At 40.3% G+C, this 23,507-nt stretch overlaps 2 protein-coding genes across 3 annotated transcripts; one reads left to right on the top strand and one right to left on the bottom strand.

Annotated features, from left to right (window-relative positions):
• Window positions 1-62: 62 nt before the first annotated feature.
• On the bottom strand, window positions 63-11,095 carry nars1 (asparaginyl-tRNA synthetase 1). The gene is made up of 15 exons (XM_042058600.1): window positions 10,911-11,095; window positions 9,582-9,664; window positions 9,171-9,236; window positions 8,975-9,067; window positions 8,294-8,383; window positions 8,035-8,113; window positions 7,452-7,522; window positions 7,057-7,143; window positions 6,581-6,802; window positions 6,100-6,299; window positions 5,168-5,303; window positions 4,655-4,768; window positions 4,158-4,289; window positions 3,565-3,696; window positions 63-468 (listed from the first exon to the last, which is right to left on the bottom strand). Exons 1-15 carry the CDS (start codon window positions 10,951-10,953, stop codon window positions 337-339), a joined length of 1,680 nt encoding a protein of 559 aa, XP_041914534.1. The 5' UTR covers window positions 10,954-11,095; the 3' UTR covers window positions 63-336.
• A 4,320-nt stretch (window positions 11,096-15,415) lies between these two features.
• On the top strand, window positions 15,416-23,078 carry txnl1 (thioredoxin-like 1). Of its 2 annotated transcripts, none has more exons than XM_042060103.1 (8): window positions 15,416-15,667; window positions 17,456-17,552; window positions 18,093-18,266; window positions 19,237-19,359; window positions 19,698-19,767; window positions 20,018-20,190; window positions 21,565-21,669; window positions 22,824-23,078. In XM_042060103.1, the coding sequence occupies exons 1-8, from the start codon at window positions 15,570-15,572 to the stop codon at window positions 22,851-22,853; spliced, it is 870 nt and encodes a 289-aa protein (XP_041916037.1). In that variant the 5' UTR covers window positions 15,416-15,569; the 3' UTR covers window positions 22,854-23,078. The 2 variants fall into 2 exon arrangements, with proteins under 2 accessions (XP_041916037.1, XP_041916038.1); XM_042060104.1 differs by lacking the exon at window positions 15,416-15,667 and adding an exon at window positions 15,928-15,949.
• Window positions 23,079-23,507: the final 429 nt, after the last annotated feature.

A 23,507-nucleotide genomic window follows, 5' to 3' on the forward strand; every position in this document is an offset into this window, starting at 1 on the left:
AGTCAAACTGAAACACTTGTGGCTATTTAAGTGTGTTTTAAACAAATTGAGGCAAAGGAGCGTATTTGTACGCAGACAACTGCATGTTTATTTTGTGAGCGTGTACATCATGACTCAGAACGTCCATCTCACCATTCATCCACTAAAATGACCAGAACAAATATCACAAATGCTAGCAGAATGTGTGCTGTTAACAGATAGGTAAATGGGTGTTGGTATTCAGGGGTAAAACATTTTACATTTGTTTTCCTCTTAAATCAGACAAGAACACTTATGTGCAGCAGGAGATTGTGGTTTGCTATGGTGGCCTTTATACCACACTTCCCAGATGTATTTTCAAGGCCGACATCTCTGGATGAAGCGGGGGTAGAGACAGACGTCCCGGATGTGGTGGCGATTCAGAAGCCACGTGAGGAAACGCTCCAGGCCCAAACCGTACCCACCATGGGGGCATGTTCCATATTTCCTCTGAAAAAGAAAATATTTCAGACACCATTACTACTGGAGATTATATCTATTTTCCTGTACCACCATGCATTAATAATTGATAGATACTGGTTTACCAGGAGTCAGGACCCAGCTGTTTAAAAAAGTTCGAATGATCCAGATTGGGAAATCCCATGATTTACTATCCAGGATCAGGTCATACAATTTGATCCAATCAAATAGCCGGGTATTTGGTTGTACCGACTGAATTATATAAAACTGACTTAACAGGTGTATTTAGCACTATGGCAATGTGTTGTGACGACTGTTGCCAACAACAGGTGAAATGGGCAAAACAACAATATGCATTACATTAGTTATTATGGAAACAAGCAATTTTAACAAATAACAGAGGTCCAACCAATCATTTTTATGTTTGTTTTGTAACTTGGTGTCCACTCTGATCTAAAAATCCCACCACAGAACAACTCTTGTTGGTACAGCCAATATAAGAGTAAGCAGTATTATCATTATGCAAGTAATCCACTCATCAACATTCACTGAACTTGGATAATCTTCCAGGGCGGTATTCCAGAAAGGAGGTTTAACAAACACTGAGATAAAACTTAACCTCAGGGTTGTCTGAACCTGTGGTGACTAATCCCGAGCTGTCGGTTCCAAAACACCGGTTACCAGTTAGTTCAATCAACCCCATGTTAGTTAACCTAGAGTTGTGCGCATTCACGGGTAACTTATAAAGACATCATCTATTGAGAGTCGAAACCCATGAGTGAAGGCAACGAAACCAAGAGCACCGTATTTTTCAGAGGCAGAGTAGTAAGTTCTCCTCGAGACTTACGAAGAGGAGAGAACTGTAATAACAAAAAGAGCAATACTTGAGCGTCTGCCAAGGAACGAGACCTTGCTTGGCAGAGAATAGCCTAACTGACTGGAAATGCGTAAGTTTAGGATAGCTTATTAATGTCAAAAGCACAATTTAGGCCTATTAAATAATTAAGTGGACATTACGTATTGACTGCTTTGAATTATGCTTTCTTAAACTAGCCTACCTTGTCACAAATTGAGTGGGTCATAGACTCCTTGAGAATCCTAAATGTAATTTTCTATTTTAACGCAGGTTCTGCTGTAGGCCAAGTTAAACCTTGTTTGCGCTCCAGCATCGGAATCAGGGTAGCCTAAGCTAGGTGTGATGAGTGTCGGAAGGCATGGGTATCCCCCAGAACCCATCAAGTTCTCCTGTAAATGCACATATAGAATTAAGTTACAGCCTACACATGAATTAGTCTGTAGTGGATCTGATAATATTCCAGTAAGGTATAGGGCTAACGCACCCTGTTGATATGTCGCTCAAATAAGATTCATTGTGGCACTGTGTACTGGCCCTTGCCATTTCACCTCCACGCTTGTGATAAGATGTGAAGCATCACATATCATCTGGCAATTTAAGGCTAAAATAAAAATGTATTTTTAACACCATTAAGAGAGCATCCAAAAATAGAAGTAGCCTATAGCCTATCCATTAGCCTAGACCTTCTAATGTTAGAAAATCTTGAAATAGCCAAGGCCATTAATTGAAAGCTTACCAGCAAAGATAGACTAGCCTATTGTAGGTGCAAATTTGGAAAACTTAAAATAAGTGATGCTGACTTGCCAGTTGGTGAAACTACACATTCATGATCCTCGTGGGTTTGTGTCCAGGAGAACAAATGAAGTTGCACAGGAACTGCTTTAGCGCAAGGCGAACTTTACCCACCGACTGACAATTGCTTTGCCGATATGCTCGGCGTCTCCAACACTACAAAAACTCCCAGTCGGAGAGCAATCTTCAATGCACATCATTTGGAGAGAGGCAAAAAAGTGTAGCCTATTAAAAAGCTATTTTATACCAAATGCCATTAGCATTCCTAACCAAACCTAGTGACGACACGTACAGTAGGCTACCTGGCTGAGTTGCTTTTTTAGGTAGCCTATATTAAAGCCTATTTAGGCTATTCATTTTTTCCCCTTTTTGTACTGTACTTGTTTTAATGATATCTTCAATGTGTCTGAGATGTTGCCTGTATGTCCATCTGTCTTGTATGCCTGGTGAGCCAAAGACAAAATGTCCACTATGGTTTAGGACAGCTACATTAAAGATTTATTTTATTCTATTCTATTCTAGGCTATTCCAATTGATCCACAATGCGTAACGTTAGAAATGTAGGGATGGAGAATGTTTTTCAAGTAGGCTTATTAAGGATTCCGCTGAAAAACAGTGGCGCTCTTGCAAAAACTCGTTTGGAAAAGAAAGGATATCATGTTGTGGTCTTATCACCCCCTCACGGTAAATAGATGATTTGTGCTTCTTTGTCAATCAGACCTTTGTCAAAAGGAAACGCCATTGTGTGACAAGTTTGAAAACAGTGGCCTGGCAGAACGTGCAAGCTGAAATAACCGAACAAAACCTACCACCTACCAGGTTAAGTTCAGAGCCTATGTTACCATAGTTACTTACATAGCCTGATCATTTTTGAACGTTTAGGAACTGAAATCCCAGGTTTACCCCTTACTCTGAGTTAACATACCCAGTTAAGTTCAAAGCTTATGTTACCATAGTGACTTGCATAGCCTGATCATTTTGGAACTGAAATCCCAGGTTTACCACTCACTCTGGGTTAACATACCCAGTGAAGCCAGTAGACCTGCTTTCTGGAATACCCCCCTTCCAGGATGACTAATATCTGGGTTCCCACCCATTTTCACTGACAAAATGACAAAACTTGTCATGGCCTATGAGTACAAAATTGCTTACTTTACGCCGCAGGCTGAGGCTAAATATGAAATGTGACTTAAATATCGAGATTGGATCATTTATTAATTCATTAATTCATTCATTCATTCATTCGAGAGATGCAAGCCAGCGGATCAACTTAATGCCTACTATTATTTGTTGAATAGGCGCGATCATAAGCCCAACCGTACCGTGCCAAAGTCCACCTCCTCGGTATGGAACGATCATACTGGCCAAACAAACTGGACTTTGGGGGTCAAACATACTCAGGTACGATATGGATGGCATGGTGTCAGTACGCCCTAAGAACACAAGACATGGTGCTTATGGCTCTTAACAATCCGTACCTGGTCAGTGTACCAGTAGTAGGGGGTTGGGTCGATGCCCTCCCTCTTGTAGCCTTCCAGCAGCTCGTCAGAGTCCCAGATACGCATTGACCCTCCGACAATCTCCCCAACATTAGGCATCAGCACATCAACCTGCGAAGCACACAACCACACACACGGTCTTCAACCAAAACCATTCCCCAAAGATTTAAACACAAATGATTCTTCTGATCAGATTCTTCTCCATAAACTAGATCCTCCATACTCTTTCAGAAGCACTTTGCTGTTGCTGAAGGAACTACAGTATAATTACATAATGACAAAGCATTAGGGAACTTTGTTGCAGTACACTCTAAAACCGGCATTAAAACTGCTGTCAGATCTGAATGCATCCATACCATTTGGCTCATGTAGAAATATAACAACTAGAAAGCATGAAGCACAAGCTTACATCAAGCAACATATAGATTCATGTACTGTATAAAACTCTTGATAGCTCTAAAAATAGCTCATCTGGCCCTGAGGTAATGGAGGTGGCTGAGCTAATTGTCCTGTGGACTGACCGACTCAGTGAGGTCATGGAGGTGGCTGAGCTAATTGTCCTGTGGACTGACCGACTCAGTGAGGCGCTGGTCCTCTGGGCACCGCTGCATGTAGAAAGACTTGATCTCTGCAGGGAAGCGGCACAGCAGAATGGGCTCATTGATGGCGTCAGTCATTAGCCTCTCTGGAGCTTCTGGGATGTCCTAAGACAGGGCACAGAAGAGACCCACTGATCAGCTGGGTTAGGGTTAGGACATATACAGAGCACACATAGACACATACACACATGGAGCGCGTACACACATGGAGCACATACACACAGTACACACATGGAGCACATACACACAGTACACACATGGAGCACATACACACAGTACACACAAAGGGAAAAAGGTATCTGAGGAACAATTTGAAAATGTTGTTTACAATTTACATCCAAATGTTATGGACCATGGTTTTATCTAAACTAAAAGACATGCACATCAAATCATAGGCCTGAGAACATTGGCCTCCATAATAAAAACACACATACATATTTTAGTATGCTTTATCACAGTAACTTATCTACCTCTCCAAATTCATAGTAAGTTCCATCATCTTTCTTGACATCGTGCTCCTTCAGCCACTCAATGGCCTCTGTATAGTTCATCCTCCTGAAGGGCCGCTTGGGTGGCTTAAAATCCTGTCAAAAAAGTTTTCAACTTATTATACCATTGTACATAACCTGGCCAGTAAGGGGTTATATCATATAGACTTGCTGATGTGGTTGTGATACAATTTATCTATGTATACATACCAAACTACACCACAAAGCTGCAAGCCTCTAGTTCACATTGGCTCTATATTAGTCCTTAGCTGCTTTTAACTGATAATAGTAGGTGATGTATATGCACATATGGAAATAGACCTCTCTTCCAAAAGTTGTCAATAATTTTAACCACGTACACCTTCAGAAGTAAAAAGGACCAATTGATATTTTTAGCTTATTGGTCAAAATCTTGAAGTCTCAAAGCTATGATTGCTCTTACAACCCAGCCCCATCTCTTAATAACTAGTTGAGTATTTCAGGTTAGAGGCTTACTGGGTTGATGTCGTAGAGCAGCTGAGCAGCTTCAGACTTGAGCACACGGTCCACCACATCACACACCAGGTCCTCCAGGCGGGTCAGCAGGTCCTCAAAGGTGATGAAGGGACACTCAGCCTCAATGTGGGTATACCTGAGACATGACCACAACAAAGAACACTTAGAATATCTGAGGCACTTTGACATTAAAATGTAACCACAGACATCAGTTGTGCTCCCACTGTCTTGTTCACAGTGAGACAATTTCTAAATAATTATGGTAGTTAAAGGAGCGCCGATTTCCATGGAACTGAAAGTAACTGAGGGTGTTTTCCGACCAACAGAGAATGCTTTCTTGAACCAATTCGGTTCAGACTTTTTTTTGAACCTAGGTGCCATCTAGTGAACCAGCCTGCATTTCCAGCAGTTTTGAACAGAATCAAGGATGCATCATATGCTGCATGCATAAACAAACAGCTGTTTTTGCGTATCCGTGTGGATGGAATGATTTTGCAATATGAAGGAAAAAAAACATTGGATCAGTAAACTAACTTACTCCCGAAAATAAAGACGATTAGGTGAATTAATGTTGTAGGGCACGCCTATTGTGTTCTGGCAAGTAAACAACACGTATGAACGAATGTGAGCGCTTGTCCCAATTTGCCCCAAGGAGGATGATATGACAGATGTCCAGTAAAAACGGCAGAAATTAGCTGTGTAAAATGCTAGTTAATGTCTGCAGTGTGGTGTTGGTTGTTTTGTTGGCTCATGGCAACAGTTGATACAGAGGGGAAACTCATGCTTTTAGCCTTCTCCCCTCTGAATGGCAGAATGACACACCCACTCTGGTTCTTTTTGCTGCGAGAATGTTGGTTCCGCGAATAGAACGGAACCGGTTCTCCGTCGATGGAAAAGTGCTGTAAGGATCATGAGGGGCAGTTCTCACTCACTCAGCAAGGTGTCTGCGCGTGCGGGACTGCTCGGCACGGTAAGACTCGGCGATGCAGAAGGTGTCCCCCAGCGCAGGGATGCAGGTCTCCAGGTAGAGCTGAGAGGACTGGGTCAAATAGGCATCCTCCCCAAAGTAGTTGAGGCCAAAGAGTGTGGAGCCACCCTCTACCTGGGTCTGTACCAGAGTGGGGGGAGTGATCTGGAGAAGAAAAGCAGGGCTTAGATTTGCAAAACTGCCATTGATAAAAGTTTAGAAAAACAGTTTATATAACAGTTGATAATGATGTTGCTTATCTAGAACTACTGGCAGATAAAAAGCTGCTTCTGGTTATCAGGAAGTGTGCATGCATCAATCTTGGCTCACCACGGATTCAAAGCTGAAGAGCTTGAATTGTTTTTGAACCGGATATAATTTAAGGCATTATACCGGTTTCCCAGTTCCGAATTTAAACTGAAATAAGTATTAAGGGTTGGACTTGCCTCATAGTATCCACAGTTGAATAAGTGGTCCCGGAAGCACTGTGTGACAGTGGAGCGAACCCGCAGGATCTTGGACACATTCTCACCACGGATCATCATATGCCGGTTGTTGAGCTGCACGTCCACATCTGACTCCTCGTTCAGCAAGTTATCAGCGCCCCCTGCTGGGGCTAGGCCGATCAACTCCCAGAAGTCACAGTGCAGCTCATGGCCTCCAGGAGCCTGGGATTGTTTCAGTGTTCAGAGAAATGATGAATACACAGACTAGGTAAGAATTAACCCACCACAGCCTTGTATGAAGTCACATTATAGCAGGGAATAACAATTACCTTCATTTTCCACACTGAAGCATTACTTTCATGTACAAATTCAAGTCAACAAATAGTGTAATTCAAGTCAACAAATAGTGTAATGATATATTCTCAATCTCTATGGTCTTGTTAGAAGCAACTCCACATCATCAACAAATGACTGACCTGCTTCCCCTCAGGGACCGGCTGCACAGTCCCATACAGAGCAACCGTACTCTCAGTGGACAGAACCAGACCGTTGTAACACTGACACTGCAGGAAGAGGAGGAATTAGTGTGTAGCAAATAGAAACTGGCTTGAAATTGTCTTGTAATGTGTTATGAAACTATATTTGTCTGTATATTAGATGGCTAAAAAGTATTTGTTCTCTGCCAACTCTGGTAACCACAACTGGACACAGTATTATTTTTGATTTGAAGGAGAAGCAGCAGCTGAGGCAGGAAAATGAGCAGAAGAGGCAGCAAAAGATGACGAAAAGGTTGGAATTACATGCAAGCAGAGACCAGACTAGGTTTAATTGTTGATCATTGTTTAGTTTAGAGGTAGAGTTGCATTCCTACCAGTTTGTCTGTGAGCACACACTGCAGGAAGCCAGTTCCATCTCTTAACACGATGAACAGCAAATTCTTTCCTAAAGTAGCAATTAAAGAGTTGTGTTGTAAAAGTTTGCATTACATTTGTGTACATGCAGAAATGCACATAAGTCGATTCTGTAAAACTTACAGAGTAAACTAGACTAAAGTTTTTTTTCCCCCTGTAAATTATTTCAAGAAGTGAAACTTAAATATATTAATATAATCTAGATTTGTTACATATAAAGTGAACGGAAGTTTTCTTTTTGCTTTAATATTGATTATTCTAATCTTGATTACTGTTTAACAGCTCATGGAAATCAAAAATCCAGAATCTCAATATATTAGAATGAATTTATGATACAGAAATGCCGACCTGAGATGAGCTCTAATCAGCTAATTAAGTCAAAACACCAATAATGGCTATGCAGGGCAAAAAAAATAAAAAATTTAGATGCACCTGTATACTAAATGCAGTAACACTGGTTTATTGTGATGGTTATATTTTAATGTAAATGCAAAGAGAGTGAAATCACCCATGACAAAAGACGCTGCGGTACCCAGTTCTCACCTTGCCTACGCAGTCGGTGCACCCAGCCGAAGACCTTCACACGCTGACCTCGGAGCGGTTCCAAATTGCGGATTTTAACCTATGGACACGATAAAAAAGAAGACCTATCAGTCACATGTCACTTTGACACTGCTTTACCTAAAGGGTAAAGTAATTTCAATAGGAAAGGCTGAAAAGACCCATTAGCTATATCCTTATAGCAACCAACATGGCTTTAAACTAACAGGGCTTGCAGGGACCTGAAGGTTTTCTGACTTACCGCTTTAGGCTCCGGCAAACTGGGGTCTTGCTCAATGATCACCTTCTTCGCCTCCTCAAGGTTCTTCTCTCGCCTGTCTGCATCTTCTGCCTGGCAATGACAAAACTTTAATGGTATACTGCAACAGACCAGTGACTTGTCTTTCATTTGTCAGCTTCAATATATGCACTCTGTCTGTCAAACACTTAAAATTGCTTAGCCATCATTTAACATACTTGAGACTGAACTGAAACAGTCACATTTCTACCAGGTTACAAAGAGTCCAACTGATTTGACTGTTGATGTCAATGGAACATCATCTGAATCCAGGACATTGGTTAAAGGTGCTCTAAGCGATGTTGGGTAACGTCACTTTTGTTGACGTTTAAACAAAACAGAGAGCTAGCTCGCTACTCCCTCCTGTGCAATTGAAACTTATAAACATGCATCTCGTCGGTGGTTGGCTGGAACAATTTGTTATGTTTTTATGGTCCAGGCTGGAACGATGTTTTTGTTGCTGTTTTTGGAGCCTAAATATATATTTAAGACATCCTTGTGGTTTCTTTGCAGAATGGCATGGCTGCATGGATTGGTTTCTGGGTCTAGTTGTAGTAAAAGCTCTCACAGCATTTTCCCACTTTCACTTTCACTTAGTGTTCAGTGGAAAGTTTCCTCCTAGAGCACTGAGCAGTAGCACCGTACCTCTTTCTTGTCTTTGGCATCACTCTTCGTCTGCTCCCTCTGCCAGACCTTCTTTGTGTTCTTCATTTGGGTTTTGGAAATCACTGCCCATCTCTGGAGGAGCACAAACAGAGAAACTGATCAAATGTTACACACTAAACCACAGCCTCAAATGAATATATTACCATTTTCATCACTCTATTCAGCCACTACTGACCTCTCCCTCCTTTTGTGAATCCACATAGATGGTTGGGAATGGCTCCTTTCCAGCGAACAATAAAGCCTGAAACATCCATAATGTTAAATGTGGCTACTGACATGGCAACAGAGTAGCTCAGAATCATGGACTACATGGAATATGTATTTATTGAGCAGCGACAAAACCTGCCAGTACTGATGCTCAGTAACCAGGAAGAATAGGAGCCCAAATTTAAGTTATTCAGACACATATTCAAAAACCGACAGGCATTTTTTTTTTTAAGTAGTAGATTTTAGTGTCAGGTTTTAGAGAGGAAACCTATCCTTGTTAATCTTCATTAGCCCTCTCCACCGCTCTCCAAAATATCAATTAGCCATCACTCATGATGTTTACTTGCATTGCGTCACAGGAATAGCTCACAGAACCTACCTTCAGTGGCGTTTTGAATGGCTTCTGCTCTGTTCCATTCCCACCGTCATCACTACCTTCCTTAGCAGACACATAGAGCTCCCCTAGAAGAAAAAATGTGACCTTCAATTTCAAAATTTGATCAAGTCATTTACAACCGACTAGTTGTCCACTCAAGGCACTGACAGAGATCAATCTCATTGATGTGGCACATACATGCTGTAGCCTTATCATGATGCAATGATAGCCCCATACTAAGAGAACAGTTGTCCTATTTTACCGCCTAACATGACTCATGTTACCCCTAGACAGTTGCGTGAGCAAAGCAACTCAAAGGAACCACAATTCACTTCGGCAACGGATGATGTAAGCCCATGTAAACTGAACGAGATGCGTCTCCAGCACTGACTGCATTTACAACAGGGTCAGTGGTGCGTTACACGTTCACTTCTGAAAGCTCATAATAAGCCATACCTTACCATACCTCACTCTGGACTTCTGTAGTAGGCTATATTAGTCTACAATGTGAGGGCAACACATTAAATCTACATCCAATTTTGATCACATGACCCTACAGCTTTGGCTTTCACATAGTTTCACATACTGGAGCTTAGGTGTTATCGAATATCCTTTTAAACAATAAGCGTGCACATTATACCAAAACATTTGCGATCAGCCACACCTCCTGGTCAGAATCCAACGCTTTCAACACAAACTGAAAAGGGTAATAACATGGATCCATCCTGATCACAAATATGTTTGCTATGATGGCAGGCGCATTGCAGCACATCCCCCACTGTAATGCGGAAATTAAAACATAAATCCCTGCTGAACCTGCGCTCTTAGTCAATCTTGCAGTTTGCCGGTTTGACTATTCTGTTGTTGTCATCTAAGGAAAGAACTTACATCTGTGTGAAGTTCACACGAATGCAATCTGGGTGCCATTCCAGACCATTCAAACGTGAAAGCAGAGTACTGATTACATACGTAAATAAACGATATGCTTTGAGAACTCGGCACGAGTAACACTTGACTAATGATTACCGACTACTTTAAAACCTCTATGGGAGGAAGTTAGCCATAGCTAGCTACGGCTAAATTCTGAACGACTTCACGAATCACGGCGGCTTCAACGATTGAGTTGTAAATTTAAAGTATGTTGAGTAAAAAGGACAAACGGCTGTGAGGTTATTCATTTTTCAGTCAATGTTGACGAAAATATTTGAGCGCACATGCCGCTGTTTTTAGTTGCCTGATCCATCTGCGAGGAATCAATGATCTGATGCAACACGATGCATTGCTTGCCCCTTCCTCGAAATCGTTGTTTTAACATTAAACACTTATACTTACCTACAGAGAGTTTGTCGGTGTCTTTTGTAATTTCATCCGCCATCGTTGGTGTTACAGATAATATGCCTGAGGTGGAATTAAGTGATAAACCAAATTTTGGTTTTCACCTGCTGTCTGTCCTTTCTACTACACGCCACCACCACCGTCTGAAAAATTGGACATTACAAGCAGGATGTACACACATGCCGCCCCCTGCTGCAGCGGAGAGCATAAAAGAGATAAATGTGAAATAATGGATTTCTATGAAACGTCACGAAAACATGCGTGCGCAACCAAGAGGCAGAAAGCACCATAGAACAGCATAGAGCAATACAAAAGAGCAAAAGAATAAAATGAGTTTTTGTCCTGAAAACTGCACCAATTCGAAATCACGATGGTTACAGATTGTTAAATATGTTCAATATCCCTAACTGAATGCATGTCTTCGCCAAAAATGACAAAATACGATGTTATATTAATAATCCGAATGAACGTCAAACTTCATTCTACTAGTCTGAAATGAGATGTTATTATCATTGAGACAACAGGGGTATACAAAATAAATCTGATTGTAGCTTACAGCAGCCGACTATTTAGGTGAAGTTTATAACAGTTGTGGACGGCCACCAAGCATCTTCTGCCTCATGGCTGCGCGCGCATCTAGTTTTGTTGGTAAACGGGAAACCCGTGTATATGATAGGCCTACACCACAATTTGCTGCAGTAGCTTAGAAAGTGAGCTCTCAAACAAATGTCTTGTATTTTGCAAACATAAAACATGGCTATCATCAAAGACAGTCATTTTTGAAAATGCAAGTGCATTTAGCCTACAAAACAAAACATGTTTGGCTCTTTAAATCATCAAACTCCGGTTCTGAGAATACGAGTGAGGAAGGTATCTCACACAGAATGGGCCCCGTTTTGCTTCTTTTCTGTGATTGGGCACGTATGGGGGCACATTCCTATGTGTGACAAAGAATCTATATATTCACTGGTATCTATGAATGAAAAATCAGTTATTTCAGGCTAAAGTAAACATGGGAGAACAGTAAATCTTTCTTGTGAGTGTGCATACCCTTGTGAAAAAAAACTATAGGAATCTTATAGTCTATTTTAGGACAAAATATAAGTGATCTTATTAAACTTGATGGGATAGTGTTTTGGGACTTATTGTAGGAACACTATAGGCTAGAAGATAGGTAAATCTAGAGTTCTCGCAGGAGCACAATTTGAATTTGCTCAGCGACTCTGGCAATGATTTATGATGCTCATTACGTATGTCCCTTGTATTGTGGGGCACCAATCACATCGGTGTATCTGATATAGGCGGGCCAGAGGCAAGCTAAACAGATGACAGTCGTAGTGTTATCCAATTGCATCGAAGTCCGAAATCAGTCAGTAAACATTGGTTGTATAGTGTTATCAAAGTCAAAGTCTGCTTTATTGTCAATTTCTTTACATGTCAAGACATACAAAGAGATCGAAATTACGTTTCCCACTATCCCACGGTGGAGACAAGACATATTTTACCAATAAGGTCCACAGACTAACATAACATTCAAGTAAATGTAACCTGCGTTGTGTTGAACCTGCGCGATTCAGCCCTGCACACACCCGGACTCGAACCCGCGAAACAGCAGCTCCACGGATCGGGAGGCGAGCGCGCTAACAATTGAGCCAATAGCCCAGGCTACTGGCTCGCATGTCAGCAGCACTCTTGAGGCGTCGAAGAGTGAGGTTTACCAATGTTCCACAAGCACAGCTAGCTGGCATCCGTTACATAAACAATATAAAAGTAAATAAGAAGGCACATACAATGAAGAAATAAGAGCAGCAAAATTTGGGTTGAAATTGTGCAATTGTGCATACAGTAGACAGTAGTAGTTAAAGTAGTACAGTACTTTACTACAGTAGTAGTACAGTACTTTACTACAGTAGTAGTTAAAGTAATTGTCCTTAGTTGTCAAAGCACTAATGGTGCAACAGGTTCGTGCATCCTTGCCTTTTGAAGGGGCTGCGCAAGAGTGTGAGCACTGGTATTACAGTAAATTGAAATATGACGATGAGTCATTATCAGATCTGTAAAAAGGGCTTGGCCTTAGTTTGGCTCCCTATTGGAAATTCTGTGTAAAAACTCTGACTCAAACAAGCAAGTTTGGCTATCCCGTAGTTAGTAGGACGCTTTCCTTCTTTATTTTTTTAATGCATCATTTAGTTTGACTGGAACAGCTAAGCAGTCCTGAATAATCCAACTTTAATGCTGACATAGGTAGATAGATAGATAGATAGATAGATAGATAGATAGATTACTTAATTCAGCCCCAAAGGGAAATTATGTTGTTAGAGCAGCAATTAATAGCCTAATACAAACATATAGCACACATCTACATACATATACAAGTTAAAAAATAAATACAATTGGATATAGTCTTATACTGTAGGTATTGCATGATTGTAACTCAAAGGCAAGTTGTATAATGCTAGTCAAAGGTTGTTGATATTTGAGCCCAACTGCCAATAATTGCCTATGAAGCAACATGTTGATTGACTGGAATAGCGTGTGCTCAGTCTGAGCCACTTTATTCCTATTTACGGAGCCAGAACTGCATGGACAACATTGGTAATGAACTTGAATATGTTCACTAAAATGTTAAACCTTAAACGGTACAATTGACACTGGATGATGAACCCCTCAAACAAGCCACTATACTGCCAATAGTTACACCAACACATGCTACTGTATGAGAAGGTTGACCTTTGCCCTTTCCCTCCCAGATTTACAGCACCACAAACTTCTCCTTTTTCAAACATCAACTCTTCACTGAAATGAGTCACTGTGGATGTATCCCCTATTCATGACTAACGTGTGTCAGTGGAGAAAGGAATGGTGCGGTTTGGCAGGAGAATCAGACACTGCTGGAAGGGCACTGTTTACTTATCCTTATGGTAGTGATGTAGTACTCGAGTCCGGTCTCGGACTCGAGTCCGGTCTCGAGACCAATTTCTGCTTTCTCGGTCTCGTCTCGGACTCGTTCCTTCAAAGACTCGGTCTTGACTCGGTCTCGGACCACAGTGGGAGGAGAAGGACTCGTAATTTCAGACCGAGTCCTCGAGACCAACGCATTTTTTATGTTCATATAAAAAAACAGACAACACATAACAACAATAATAATAAAATGCAATGTTGACCGGCATTATTTGAAAATGACATCCCATGGTGCAATGCAAAGATACTGCCGTCAGAGCCGTTTATTTATCTCTATGGCTCTGCTGCCGGTGAGTGTCTGTAGGTCAGCATAGTCCATATTAAGACGTTAAGACTGCTCCTCTAAACAATTCCCAATCTAGCTTAGTCTGTAGGCCTAACTGTTGATTATTAACTGGGGTGATATTAAATTATGAATATTAAAACTGCAATTTTTCTATGGTCTTGGTCTCGACTCGGTCTCGACTCCTAAAGGACTCGGTCTCGACTCAGACTTGCTTCCTCAAAGACTCGGTCTTGACTCGGACTCGACTGTATTTGAAAACCAACAGACTCGGTCTCGACTCGGTCTCGACCCTTCAAAGACTCGGTCTTGACTCGGACTCGGCATAGGCGGTCTCGTCCCCATCACTGCCTTATGGCCTAGCACTGCTTTACCCTCATATCTATCCACAAGATGCACTAGGGGCCCCTCTCTGCCTAACTGGGGGCAGAAGACTCTCTGTACAAGCAAACAAAATATTTATCTTTGCCTTTTTTGTACACAATTCTACACACACTTTGTGGGTAAGAGGTATTCATCTTTGGGGTAATATAAAGCCAAATTTTCAGACAGTTTCTGAACTTTTAATATTTGCCTTGTTTGCAGTAACCATTATCAAGTGCTATCGACCCTATCCATGGATGTTCAAATGTTCCCATGTGGAACCTTTTCCTATTTCCAGTCTTGATTTTGTACTGTAATGTCAATTGAGAAAATATTCAATATCATCAACAACAAAAAAGCAGGTCAAAAGCATATGTAATCAACTAGGCTACTCATTTGAGAAAAGAATGCTGCCATTTTCTGTAGTTGTATGAAACATACTGTGATACTCCGGACACTCTTGTCACATTCGAGGGAAACTTCCCGTACTTTATTGAAGTCAAGTAAACTCTGTATAACAAAGCGAGTTGCTGTTTTAGCCACAACTCACGCATGCAACAAGGCATTCACAACCAACTCTCTCGAACCCACACCACGCCACACTCGCCACACGCACACTCCTAAACTCCACCCCCCAATTCCCCTAAAAGGCACACAACAATTTAAGAACTGACCAGTAACAGAACACAATTATCACACACAACTCGCAGGTTATCACAATACTGTAACTATATACAGTCTTGGCATGAAATGCATCACGACAATTTACGACACTTCGACTTATCCACCGGCATATGTGCGACTTCTTGCAATGACGTCAAGTTGCTAAACCCCGCCCATTTTATTTTTGGGTTTTTTGATTGGCCAATAAGTGAGATTTCGTAAGATCTGCACGAGAGCGTGTGATTCGAGAAAGAGAATTATCCGTGTGTTGTATGTAGCTAGCAACTAGCTACATTAGTTACTGGAAAAGGCGATAGTAAATTGGAAGGAATAATTACATTATTTTAAATATCACAGTAACAGAACTTAGCACATTCAGTTTTAAAATGGTTGGTGTGAAAGTAATCGGCAATGATTCAGAATTTCAACCTGAATTGACAGGCGCCGGTTCCAGACTCGCTGTGGTCAAGTTCACTATGGCAGGGTAAGGCTGAAAATCTATTAGGCTACCAGGCCCTTAACGATGGCTAACGTTAGCTTGCATGCTTCGGCTCAGATTTGATTGTTGGCAGCGTTATATATGCGCATTAAATGTGGGGTGAGCTAACTTTCAGACAGGAAGTGTATGTTGACAATTTAACAGCGGGGATCAAAAAAGTCAGTTATGTTAAGAATATCAGGATGTTTCCTATGCTAGCACTACCTACCGACAAAGAGATGTTTTGGTTTATCGCAAAGCTAACCGGCTAGCTTAGTAGCTCACCTGGTAAGTTAGCTGGGATTGGTAACATTAGGGTTGGTTACCTTTTTGTGGCTATGACATAGCAAAATGGCAAGCTAGTCTGCTAACTAGCTGGTAGCAAGCTAGAAGGATCGAAACGTTTTATGTTTGTTAACTGATTTAAGTCACCCGTCATGTTAATATATCCCTTTTTGGTTGTGCTGTCAACTTTAAGAAAGTTGTACCATTTTTGGTGTCTTACAAACTGGCCAGCTAGTATGTTAACTACCCCTTAGAGCTAACGTTACATAGCTTTAGCCAACTGGTCATTCGTAAAGTTTGCAATCACTGAAGTTTTGTTCACTGGTGGTGTACAAATGATCATAAGTAGTCACTACCGGTTGCCAACATGTTATCACTGTTATGATATTTGCTAAAGTAAATAATCACACATGATTACAAAACTAAATGAGTATAGTGTGCATCATCTCAACTTAGTCATGCTAGGCTTGTTTGTTTTGTTCCTGAGTAGTCATTTGTTACTTGAGAACTGGTGTTGTCTCCTTGTCGAAGTTAAGAGTAAAGTTGTTTGAGACGAATGAATTGTAATACATACATACATTGTTAAAAAATAAAAGCGCACCTGACACAAGATAAAAAACAAAACACCACCTCTTGACTGATGACAGTCCAGGTTTGACCGTTCTAATCACTGTTCTGCAGCCTATGTGGGAACAGTGAGGATTCCTGATTAAACAAGTTATTTGAAATACTAGTATATTGACAAGTTTCTTGACTAACTTGAATTAGACTATACTGTAGGCCTTCTAGTTTTATGATCTTACTGTACTGTGCCTACTTAATGCACTGGTGAGCAAGCTAAGTTTTTTTTATAAACTCTGTTTTAAGTAGCATTCTAAGTAATCACTTCGGTCTTTTATCATTAGAATTTCAGACCGAAAACTTGTATTCAAGTATAATGTGTTATGCACCTATCTCTTAACTCTGTCATTCAATGCAAAGAAACACTTTATAGAGAATATTAGCCAGGCCTGTTTATGTGGGCTGTATCACAGGCAATTGGGATTAGCTGCTGTAAAAGAAACCCACCTCTAATTTTAGACCTTCCTTCATGAGGTGTTGGGTTGGTTAAGAATGTTTCAGATGGCCACTGCTTACTATGCTGATTCTTGCAAAATTCCCCCATATGCAAATATGTTTGCCGGTGCTTGAACACAGCACAGTACAGCTGCCGACAGGTTATGCTGTCAAGTACCATCTCTACTCAAAAAGCTTTTGGCTGGAAGCCCCTTTTGAACTCCTCAAAGATATGGACATGGATAGATGTGAAATTTGTTGTAAAACGGTGTTAAAAATGTAGAGACAAATGATCATGGCAAAAAAGTCACAGTTGCAATAGTATTGCATTGAATCATGATGATGCACTTATGAATGTTGTCTTGTCATCTGGACATCATGCCAATTGAGCATTCCTAAATGAATTCAGATCTTCATGCCCTCTCACTATATGTTATGCTTATTTCATTTCAGGTGCCGACCTTGCGTCAGAATAGCGCCTGCTTTCAACATGTTGAGCAACAAGTACCCTCAAGTTGTTTTTCTTGAAGTAGATGTACATGTCTGTCAGGTATGTTAGAAGGAGGAGAATTCATTTTTTATTAACTTTTATATTAGGACAGCAATATAATATTTGTATTGGCATAACATGGGTACAGGCCATATTAAAAACGTAACAGGTTAGGCCTAATTATTTGCCGATGGGCTTGTCTGAGTGGATCTTAGGGAACGGTCATTGAAATCCATTCAAGGGTTAGACAGAAAAATATTTTGGGCATATTTTACATTTAGGCTTGTCCAAGATTAAATAATGTCCTTATTTTTCAGGAGTGAATGTCCATATTTGGTAAAGGGTGCATTTGTGGTATAATCAAAGGAAATTATTTATGTTGGTATCTACAATAAGTAGGCAGTTGCATAAGTGGTAATTCTAGGACAGGAGAAACTTGGTTCTCGGTGAAATAAAAAAAAATATATATGTATGTATCAGCATTGTAAATTGGGCCAAATGAGCAAAGTCTAGAATTGTGCATCCTGACTTTATGCCAGATTTCAATAATGTGAACTGCTTTGTCATGCTCTGTGCAATGAATGAACTCAAATGTTACAGGCCACTGCTGCTGCCAACAACATCTCTGCAACGCCCACGTTTCTGTTCTTCCGAAACAAAGTACGTGTTGATCAGTATCAAGGAGCAGACGCAGCAGGACTGGAGGAGAAAATAAAACAGCATGTGGAAAATGATCCAGGGAGTAACGAGGACTCAGACATTCCAAAGGGATATGTGAGTATTTTGATGGAGTTTATTTAGGAATCCATGTGCTCTCCTTGAAGCAGTTAGTGGTCGTCGATAGTTGGTTGTTTTGGTTTTGTACAGTTCAGCTGCATATCGGACAGGAACCCATCATATGAATAAGTACTGATTCAACACATCCGCAGCAGTGGCAGCTTAGTGCACAGTGCTGGTATTTCACAGATGCTCTACATTTTAATATCAGTGATGAGCTGGGCCAGACAACCCTGGGTTATTGGTGTATTTATACTACATGAACTTTCCAGAATAATGGTCAACACAATGACGAGCAGAAGTAGAGGTGAAAGTGTGCCATTTTTATATTGTTTGCTGAGGTTCAGCGGGAAGTTCCAGTAGCACACTTATGGCTCAAGTAAACAAGTTCCAGTAGCACACTTATGGCTCAAATTGAGCTGGGTTCAACATTTAACTGAAATTCAACTCCTATTGTGTCACTTATCAGCATGGTCTGTGACATTTCAGTCTGAAATTACACTAGGGTGTTGGCAGCTGCACTTGAGTAATTGGTTGTTATTTAGTAACCGGATAGAATTCCATCAAATCATTCCTGTACATCACTGCTTTAGATACTGTTTTAGATTCCATCAAATCATTCCTGTACAGCACTGCTTTAGATACTGTTTTAGATTCCATCAAATCATTCCTGTACATCACTGCTTTAGATACTGTTTTAGATTCCATCAAATCATTCCTGTACAGCACTGCTTTAGATACTGTTTTAGATTCCATCAAATCATTCCTGTACAGCACTGCTTTAGATACTGTTTTAGATTCATGCTAACCTAGATAATTACAGATGACAAACCTGCAAGTGTATTTGTTTTTTCTTTCCAAAATTTCCACTGTAGTTCACCTGGATTATTTTCTAACCAACATGTACCTGTTAGGTCTCAAGTGCTCATTTAGCTGTGCACGAGTTAAAATTAATTGCTTGTTTCAGATGGACCTCATGCCATTTGTAAGCAAAACTGGATGCGAGTGCCTAAATGAGAGTGATGACTACGGCTTTGACAATTGCTTAATCAAGGACACGTCTTTCTTGGAGTCTGACTGTGACGAGCAGGTCTGTATAATTTGTCCTTCGCCGTTTTTGAATAAAGGTACGGCAGTCATTGTCTTTATTTTCATTTATTAAATATTATATTATACATGCTTGTCATGTTAAAACGCACACCTCAGATCAGGTCTGGTAGTCCTGTCTAGATTTGTTCAAGGTACTAAAGCAAGGCATGGGTAGGTTGTACACACATTGATAAAAAGCTAAATATTTCCTATTCTGTATATGAGATCTGGTAAATTAGAAAAAAGACAGTCTGAATGTAGAAGAGGTATGGGCATTATCACAGAGTTTATTACATTGCCTCAGAGTAACAAATTCTTTTTGTGTTCTGTTATTTGCAGCTCCTCATCACAATGGCCTTCAGTCAGCCCGTGAAGCTGTTCTCCATGAAGCTCCAGTGCACTGACTTCGGTGAAGTACCTTTCTGTCTTTTCTTTTGACTTCCTTTGTCAGCACTCAGATAGAATGAAGCGATGGAGATTCTGAACAGTTCTGTTAACATATTGTTGGTATTGACTGACATTTTGCAAAGCAGTGTCACATTGAACTATGGATGTATTTTGGATGTAGGGAGGCCATGTTGAAGTTACTACCATAATCATTATAGTTCTGCACTAATTCGATTTTTTTTTTTTCTCCACAAATGTTCTCTTCTCTATAGCAAATGCCCCAAAGTGTGTAAAGATCTTCATCAATCTGCCGCGCTCGATGGACTTTGATGACGCTGAACGGAGTGAAGCTACACAGAAACTGGAGCTCAGTGAGGACGACTACAAGGAAGACGGACTCATCCCACTGCGATACGTCAAGTTCCAGAACGTCAACAGTGTCACTGTACGTACCTACACCGAAATGTTGTGTCAACATAACCTCAGCAGAGATCTACATGCCACTCTACACATCAAGCAAACAGAACAAATAATAACATAATAATAGTAGTCTATTATATTTTTCCATCAGGAAATAGCCACTGAACTCTCTGAATTATTTGGCAAGATGATATGTACTGTAATTTGTAATGAGCCTGGTTGAATTTCAGTACAACTTTTGTCATTTTCGAAAGACAAGGCTGAAGATTGTTGGCACAAGGATAACCTTCCCTTGCAATTCCTCTTTAAACTTTAAACACACTATTTCCGGCCTGCAGGCATGATTGAATGGTTTACTACATTTTAAAAGTGCCTTAGAACCATTGTCATGTTATTTCTTACATTTTAAAAACTAGAATAAAGAATTAAGATCTATAGCCTGTATAAGGGTTTCTCTTAGATAGATAGATACTTTATTGATCCCCAGGGGAAATTCAAGGTCTCAGCAGCATACATACAACACAAACACATTCTTTAACAGCAGAAAGAGTAATTAAAGTATATAATATAAAAACACAACTAAGCAGTAAGGGCAGTAGAAGATAAAGAATATGCTAAATATACTAAAATACAAATTATACTAACACTTAATACAATATATAAAAATATACTAAAATACAAATTACAAAAATACAAATTATACTAACACTTAATCTAAATCAATTCTAAAAACAGTATCCACATAGTGGTGATTAATAAATCAGAGGTGCCTGCAATGACCGAGGCATCTTGACCATCTCTTCACCGCCACTGCTATTATTCTCACACTGGTTTCAGTTTGACAACATCTCTTGAAATATAATGTTTATATTGCCTAACTGATTATTATTGTGATATACCATACTTGCTTTGTAGAGCCTACTGACATTTACATGTCATTTACCAAGAACGTTAGACAAATGAGGCAGCAGACACCTCAGTTGTGGAGTCACTAATGAATCCGCTGGCTTCATATTTTGAGTTTGAACATTAATTATTGTCCAGACTTTAATCATTACATAGATGTTGCCATTTCTGCTTCAGGATGGTGGAAGGTGTTCTGTCTCAGATGGATTTTCATAAAATGAGGTACCAGATTAGATAAATGCCAGGCATATGGATTTGTCTGTCTGGTGCCTGAAGTAAGGCTTATTCTAGTTTGAACAGCCAGGCTTATAGCCAGGTAGGACAATCTGCAGTTCTACTTCTTGGTTATAAAATAGCCAGGAACAACATTTTAAGCAACAGGTGTACAAAATGCATTACATAGAGATGGAAAGTGTGCAGTAAGAAGATACTATATTAGACGAATGTTTCTGATAACAGTTTGTCTCTCCCTGTGTCCTTTATGTAATTGCAGCTATTCATAAAGTCAAATCAAGGGGATGAGGAGACGACGAAAATTAACTACCTGACTTTTATTGGAACCCCTGTACAAGCAACAAACATGAACGACTTCAAACGGGTATGGAATATTTTTTGTGTACCTTTTTTTTGTGTACCTTTCGTGTCAACCAATAGAACTTATGTTATCACAAGGCCAAATGTGTGAAATTCATGGGATTATTGAGAACATCAACAGGGTTCCCACAGGTCATGGAATTTCTGGAATGTCATGGAATTTTGATAGTCTCCAGACATGGAAAGTCAAGGAATGTTATCATATTCGGGGCAAAGTCATGGAATATCAGGGAATTTTGTTGTAGCCGTTTAAAATGTACTTGCCAAAATACATTAAGCCTAATACAAATATATTTCCACACAGAATTGGTGGATATCTGGTTATTAGCTTTACTTGCTTTAGTGGTTGTGGTTAGCCCAAATGTATTTATTCAATGCCCATTTATTCATCTTCCGCTCTAAATAAGTCAAAGATTCTTGAACATTATTCTTGATTATCTGCTCTGAAATCTTTGGTCAGGATTTTGCACCATTCATTATAGGTCATGGAAATTCAGTTTTTTTTTTTTCAAGGAAAGTCATGGAATTTTATATTACATTATTGTTTAATCAATCAATTTTTATTTACAGCAAAATCCCCATGCAGTATGGTCTCAATACACTTTAAACAATAAAAAAATAATAAAATGATCCAATAATCGAAACAAAGTCTCTAATTGGCTAATATCTGTGGTTGGAAGTGAGGAGCCAGCAGGCCCCTGGGTAGGCTATGGTGTAACTCCCAATGGTCCACCAATAGGTGTTCATGAAAAAAACAACCTGGCAACCCTCTGGGCCCCCCTAAGAGCCATGCCAGCAGAGGTCTGGCAACACAGATCAGTCCCAGTCCTAGTCCTAGCGATCTCTTCGACCCTCCCTTAATATAGTAGCCTGGCTCCGCCTGGCTACGTACTTCCACTTGATTTCTTTTCCCTACAATTCTCTGCGAAGTCAGAGAGTCTGGTATTCAGGCTATTAATGCAGTAGGGTGGGCCACCTCATATTGGCATTTAGTATAGTATGAGAGGCAGCCATTTCCCTTTGGAGAGTCATAGAATAGAATCGATGATCACTATGTTTTTCACATATTATAAACATGTAAGCAAACAGTCACTAGAATGATTTGTAGATGGTCCTTCCTGACGTTTCTCACACATCTGCAACCTTTCTCGTCTGCAGGTTGTGGGGAAGAAGGGAGAGAGCCACTGAAGAGACGACGCGGACATGCTGCTGTAATCCCATCTGCCAAAGCTGCTGGTTATCTCGGCTGTAATACAAATAGACCGGCGCCTCTCTTTATTTCTCTCCGTCTCCGTCTCTCTCTAGCTCTCAAAGAGAGTGGAATCACTGCTGGGGCTGAGGCAGCTCCCTTCAGATATTTTTATTGTAATCCAAAACTAACATGTAAATAAAAGGAATCCTTTTTCAAAGGCAGTCACCTTGCTGTTTTAGCTCTTTCTCTGTAATGGTCTAGTATGGAAAGTATTTGTGGTGTTTTCATACCATTTTATTAGATTTGTTGACACTTGCGCTGGCAAAATGCAACACAATGCTATTTGCAGTGGCCCTGTTAATAATTTCTGGCATGGACTTAAGTAAAACAAAATAATAGTCTTTGAGAAGACACATATTTAGTCAGACTTTTGTCTGTATTGACATATTTTGATATTTTCGTGCTATGCTTTGTTGACTTCGTTGGCATTTTTCGACAATGTCGTGTGTGACCACTTGATGTCAGCAAAAGCTCATTGATAGAACCATGCCGCCAGATTCATTCCCTCTCCGCTCGTGCGACACACAATGTCCTGAATCATATTTCGGAGTACTAGAGTAGCCTAATGCCCTTGACCTTGGCTCTGTGAC

Source organism: Alosa sapidissima, chromosome 13 (genome assembly GCF_018492685.1).
Source record: "Alosa sapidissima isolate fAloSap1 chromosome 13, fAloSap1.pri, whole genome shotgun sequence".
In the NCBI taxonomy this organism is placed as follows: Eukaryota; Metazoa; Chordata; class Actinopteri; order Clupeiformes; family Clupeidae; genus Alosa; species Alosa sapidissima.